At 34.3% G+C, this 6,205-nt stretch overlaps 1 protein-coding gene across 2 annotated transcripts; it reads right to left on the reverse strand.

Moving 5' to 3' along the window:
* Positions 1–603: 603 nt before the first annotated feature.
* Positions 604–5,603, reverse strand: LOC139890982 (cyprosin-like). 2 transcript variants are annotated; one of them, XM_071873918.1, is made up of 14 exons: positions 5,549–5,603; positions 4,446–4,810; positions 4,279–4,339; positions 3,476–3,570; positions 3,277–3,389; positions 2,973–3,141; positions 2,847–2,886; positions 2,674–2,738; positions 2,384–2,497; positions 2,193–2,257; positions 1,810–1,966; positions 1,596–1,715; positions 1,087–1,175; positions 604–972 (listed from the first exon to the last, which is right to left on the reverse strand). In XM_071873918.1, exons 2-14 carry the CDS (start codon positions 4,800–4,802, stop codon positions 888–890), a joined length of 1,530 nt encoding a protein of 509 aa, XP_071730019.1. In that variant the 5' UTR covers positions 4,803–4,810; positions 5,549–5,603; the 3' UTR covers positions 604–887. The 2 variants fall into 2 exon arrangements, with proteins under 2 accessions (XP_071730019.1, XP_071730018.1); XM_071873917.1 differs by lacking the exon at positions 5,549–5,603 and adding an exon at positions 5,435–5,466.
* Positions 5,604–6,205: the final 602 nt, after the last annotated feature.

The following is a 6,205-nucleotide window of genomic DNA, read 5'->3' on the forward strand; positions in this document are numbered from 1 at the left end:
TTCATGGCCTAATGGTTAAAAGTATATATTAGAATGTGATATGACAAACCAAACGAACGCATGTACACAATTAGTGTTACTAGAATAGATATTTGTTGGCAAGCTTCTTTTTTTCCGTTACACTTGGACATTGGTCTTTGTTTTGTCGATTACAACTGACGAAATCTAATTAGTGATTACATGACATTGTAAATGATATATTATGGTGATTACAATTGAAGAAACCTAATTAGCAATTACATGATTGTAAATGATATATATTGGTGGTGACCTGACTTTTCTTAAAAGAAGAGAAGAGGTAAGAGATTTGACTCTCATGTGCAGTAAAAAGCATTTCACTTGTGGTTAACCGCCCAATTTATGGGTCAGACGTCGATGCCATTAAAGGGTTTATACTTTCTCATTAAAGGGTTCCTGTTTGGAACTCATCTTTCAGACAGACTTGCAGAATCTGTGTAGGAACAATATGGGCACATGGATTCTCTTAATTGCTTATTGTACATCAATTGGATTTAGAGCAGTTGTATCTAGCAATAATTAGTGACTAGTAAAATATTGGGGAAGTGCCAACAGACTAAAGAAGTGTACAACTTAAATATTTCTACCTCTGGCTTTATTTTTTGACTAGATATCTTCCATCCTTAACCATCTAGGTGGAAAAAATAACCCAATTAAGTCGGGTTCATATAACAGACAGATAAATTGAAACGAAACTATCTTGCACAATGTTAGAAGGGAAATAAACACCAGTTTCTATCATGCACACATTCTTACAATCTATCAACCAAACTTCAAGTATTAAGGTAAACACTGACGGACATTATTCAAAAACACTTTCACGGTACTGTATTTACAGAAAAAACTGTCACGATAGGTCAAGAAAGTCCTTAAGCAGCTTCGGCAAATCCAACTCGTGAGTTACCATAATCAAACACTGTATGGTATTGACCCATAAAAACATCTCCCAGGATCCTGCAACAAAAGACCCTCTGATTTTAAGCAGTAGAAAATCGTCTAAAAACTAGTCCAAGCCCATAAACTAAGTAAACTGTGATACTTTGAACAGACATATAATCAGGTACGTACCATAGAGGTCCAAGAGGAGGAGCGACATCCAAAGCAGTGAATCCACTTATGCATTGTGCTACTTCACCCTCACCAATTTTGAGCACATACTGCATGAAACATGGTGGGTTTCCAATAATAATGATCAAGATATAAATTAATTAAAGAAGTCTTCTGAAATGATACAGATGGCAATTTTCACGTGTCGGTTTACTAGTTACTCATCTAGACAGGTATTATTGGTATGGCCATACCAAGAGTTGGCTTAACAAGAACACTTTAAATATGATTACTTAATATTATATATAACTTTACAATAAAAACCTAATTTTTTCAATAGAATTATTTAGGAGTCTAAAATTTTGTGTGCACTAAAAGAAACTTCCACTGTTATTTTAAGCTCAACTCGTTTGAATCAACCCATTCAAACTAACGCGGCTGAAACTTTATTACTAACGACAAATCACCTAAAAAATAAAATTTGAACAGAAACAATGCTTAAGGAGACAAGGTGGTGGTGTTACTATCACCTGTTCTGGGGTAAGCTCAAACTTTACCCCGCCAATGGTGAAGGCTATAGTAGGCAAGGCGGATAGATTGCCGCAGTCAACTGCAGATTCTCCCATTGGACTGGGTATCCGATCACATAGCTGCATGCATTTATATAAAGTAAACACTTACAGAAAACATCATATCAAATTAATTTCATTTTTTTTATTTATTTATTGTGAGACGGTTATTTACCTCATTCACATAGTCAATTATGTTATCTTCGGTCTGATTCTTTTTTAATTGGTTTTGCATCCAAACAATTGCCATCTCGCAAAAAGTACACATCTCATCATTTAATCCACCAGAAGACTTCTCGTTGTTCTTATCAACCACACTCTTGATCATTGAACTGTTAAAAGTAACTGTTAACCAATGCTCATAGTATCTAACACGAACTTAATATAGTAATATTATGATTTAACTGGTGTTTCCTTTTTTCTGTTGGTTACAGTTTATCACTAAGACGATAACAGGATATAGTGGTATTTGGTATTTTATAAATTCAACGGTGACGTGATGATAGACTCATACATAAGGATAGCAAAAGTCAACATAATGTGTGATGTGAGACTGACCTAACATCACGAGTTCCATCAAAAGTGCATAAATTCATCTGAGAACATATTTTATCAGGTTGGGCCTATAAAATTACAACAAAAAACTTGTGGGTCAGAAGTAAACAGACATGAGAATATAAACAGTACTCATTTAATCACCTACATAACACACTAAAAACAGAGGCAAGGGATAGAAACCAAATGCGTACCTCCGACAAGAGCATCTCAATAATAGTCCTTCCATACTGATTAACCAATGTCTTGCATTGCTGGCTCATTACCCCCGCAGCACCAATTGCATGATTGATTTGGGTAATAATGGTCTGTAGAAATTTAACATTTTATAGGGAACGTTACTCACAAGCAGGCTTATGTGACATAATGAGGAATAACAACAGTAAAAAATGGAAAAATTGTAGTAATAACAACACTCATAACTATATTCTATTTGTAGAAGATACAAAAGAATGCATATTATAAGAGGCACTTGTTACCGTACCGTTGGGCCTGCCAATAAAGAGGTTCCAGAGTCGGCAATTGCTGCACAACCATCAGCGCAAAAACCTGAAATGAAAACAATACTTCGAAGTTCATAACTCTTAACATTATTTCAAATGAAAACTACACATTTTACCAAAGCCAAGAAGATTTGACAAGGTCACAACAAATTACCAGTTGTTTTATCTCCAATAAGAACGTCGCCCATGTCAAACTAACGATAAGAATAAAAATGATATACTCAGCAATTAACCATGACAGATAAACATATTAGATACAGAACAAGTTACAGTCACTAACCTGCCAATAGCCCTTTCGTGTTACGGGTACGTATGTGTGCTTACCCTTGAAGTGATTAGGATCAACTCCACCAAACACAAGTTCACCCCCTTCTTCCTCATCAACATTCCGATTAAACCAAAAAGAGAAGACGGGTTCTTTAACAAGACCTTGATTAACCATGTTGTACCTACAAAAGTATGTGTATATCTTGATTCAGAAGTCATTAAAAGCCACCAACATAAATGATGATGTTGCCAGTGAAGTAAGAATTATGAAACATGAAAACGAGTCTTAATTTGACAACAAAAGACAAGTACAATACCACACAGGTACAGCTTTCCCAACAGAGATCGCCTGAAATCCAAGCCCGAGAATACCATCGAATTTGGCTGTCAAGAAAGTGAGACCAGGCTCTTTGGTTGCCTCAATAAAATCCTGTAGAAAGTGAAACATCGCAAGGAAAAAAATAAATAAAACATGTTCACTCAACACATCAGAAACCACATATTCTCAATTTTTACCTGCTTTTTAACAACGAGATCACCGAGTGTGACAGAGTCCTGGCTAAAGAACCCAGATATTGCTCCAGTTCCATATTGAATTGCAGCAGATGTCCCTGGTTGAAGTATGAAGAATATTAGAAGTTACGAATCGTATTTAAAAAATCCCAAAAGGAAAATAGAGAGCTCAACAAATGAATGAAGCATATGACTTTCACGCACTTATGATGTGTAATTCTAAGTTTTTATGATGCATCATATATGCATTCTCCATTATAAGTAAAGCTATTCATTAAGGAGTCCAACTTCCTTATTTCCATTGTTGTACACAAGCATCAACGAAGATTCTCAAAAGGTATTATCAGAACATACATAGTGAAGAAAAAAGGATAAGGTGAGGTGTTGTATACATTACCATCAAGTAAATGACCAGGCATACACATTAAGGAATTGTTAATTAAATGATTAAAAAAAATAAAATAAAAAATAAAGGTTACTCTCGGGAACTTCTCAACAGACGACCTCTCCCTCCCTTTATAGTAACTAAACCGTGGACATTTTAAAAACATTGTATTTTTCTTTTTATTACTTCTTTTGTTTGCAAAGGTTACTCTGTCATACATCTTCGTTTTAATCCTTTCAAGATGGCTATACTTCCAGATCATTGTGACACTAATGTTACCCTAGATCAATCACAACAAATCATCCTGGTCTATTAGCTCAGTTTACCACTTAACACTTTTACAGGTTAGGGAAATAAGAACAGATCTAACAGATAATTTTAAAAGAGAAAAAACAATAAAGACAAAAAAAGGCAACCTTACCATTTTTCTTGTAGGTACTCGATTGACTAGCCTTGTACTTTGAGTGGAAAAGGCAAGCAATCTGCATTCATATGGAGAACTATGAGCACACGATTGACAATTCACATAAACCAAGTTAGATAGATCCCAAACTAGAAAGGCAAGACACCAAGCAAGAAGAAACTCACCGAAAAATAGCACTTCGAAGAAGGTACCCATAGATTTGAACTTCCGGTATCAAAAATTACAGTGAACTTCTGAGGTGGACTGCCAATACCAATCTCACCGTAATACTGAGCATCCATGTAATTCTTCAGTGCAATAATGTCACCGTCTGAACTCCTAAGTGTTCCGTGGAAGCCATAATTTCTTCTAGCAGTTCCATCCTTGGACAAACCACGTTCAGTAAGTTGGTTGACTTGGTCCGCCTTCTTCTTTTTTAGTCCAACTCGAAGCAATCCATCATTGGCAGCCGATAATACAGTAGGTGACAAAAGAAACAGCAAAAAAAGGGCAAGCAAGCTCGTTTTGATTGTGGTACCCATGTCGAATACTGTAACCATAACAAAAGTTACTTCTTATATAGTTGATGTGTTTATATGTACAGCATCTAGAAATTGCAAACAAGTCTCCAAATAGAAGATAATATTCTGAATTGATACTCTCAATGTTCACATACCAGTGTACAACAGAAGAATTCACACGAAATGGTACAAGTTTTAATCGATAAAAGGATAACACCACACAATATCAAAAACAATTTGAAAATACTCTGAAAGTATAATACCGAAACTATATTTTTTTAATATAAATATAAAAAATGCTATATATAATGATGAATAGTTTTGCCCTAACTTTCATTCAGCCATCAAAAGCTTAATCATCAATCAATCAGATAACCTAAATCCATTAATTACAGTACTATTCAACCACAAACATAGCAGAATCGTCAATTTAACAGACTAAACAAACATGCAACCGTTGTTGCTTATCATTAGTAAATTTACCAGGCTAAGCTTCAGTAACCGTTAACATAATTGCTAAATCAAATGAATTATACTCCACCTACGCACAAATTAACTAACCTAAATTTTCAATCAGCAGTATACAAAACGATAACTACTATACTGATCAGTCCACTGTACACATAAATTAAACAAAAACACGTAGTACTAACAGTTAATTGTAACGAACACCGTAGACGATCGAAAATAGTAGATTGCGATAATAAAAAATAATAACAATGATAATAAATATTAAATAATGGATGAAAAAGAAAAAGTACACTAACCAGTGATATGTGACTCAAAAAATGAAGGTGGTGGCGTGGAAAGAGATGAATATATTACTCCTGTTGCGGAAGAATTAAGGCACTGCACCGCTTACTTTTTCATCAGCAATTAAATTGCAGATGAGTACACGTAAACTTGATTAATTTCTATTTAAGTCCCTCAAGTTTTTTAGCCTAGCAAACACGCAAGTTTTATTTACGTACTTTTTAGCCTAAACATAATGTATTTATTATGTACATACACGTTATACTTTTTGATGTCATGAATTTAAAATAGTAAACGATGCCCATCTTGTATAAACGTCATCAACATTTCTTAAATCTTATCTTGATAGTTGATATGTGTATAGGATTATAACAAATTTATTTTCAAATATGGGTTTAGTTTACATAGAATTCTTAATTTTCAATACATAACTAAAATGTTAAAAGGTTTGTATTTGTAAGAGCACTTCCTATGTATCATGAGAGTGGCCATTAACAATTGACACCTTGCCCACAAAATAGTGAGCAGCTCGCAAAGGAGCTAGTCAGCCACTACTACAATGATCTCCTCACGGAAAATTTATAGGACTCACTATTATTTTATTTGTACTTTATGTTTTATATATTGTACACATTATATTTTATTGATATGGGTATTATTTGGTGTAAGAA

This window comes from Rutidosis leptorrhynchoides, chromosome 2 (genome assembly GCF_046630445.1).
Source record: "Rutidosis leptorrhynchoides isolate AG116_Rl617_1_P2 chromosome 2, CSIRO_AGI_Rlap_v1, whole genome shotgun sequence".
Classification (NCBI taxonomy): Eukaryota; Viridiplantae; Streptophyta; class Magnoliopsida; order Asterales; family Asteraceae; genus Rutidosis; species Rutidosis leptorrhynchoides.

Excerpts from the sequence above, each read along its gene's own strand:
- LOC139890982 (XM_071873918.1), bottom strand. The coding sequence starts at position 4,802 with ATGGGTACCACAATCAAAACGAGCTTGCTTGCCCTTTTTTTGCTGTTT. Across the intron at positions 4,340-4,445 it reads CTTCGAAGTGCTATTTTTCG|ATTGCTTGCCTTTTCCACTC; the intron begins GTGAGTTTCTTC and ends ATATGAATGCAG. Across the intron at positions 3,390-3,475 it reads ATCTCGTTGTTAAAAAGCAG|GATTTTATTGAGGCAACCAA; the intron begins GTAAAAATTGAG and ends CACTTTCTACAG.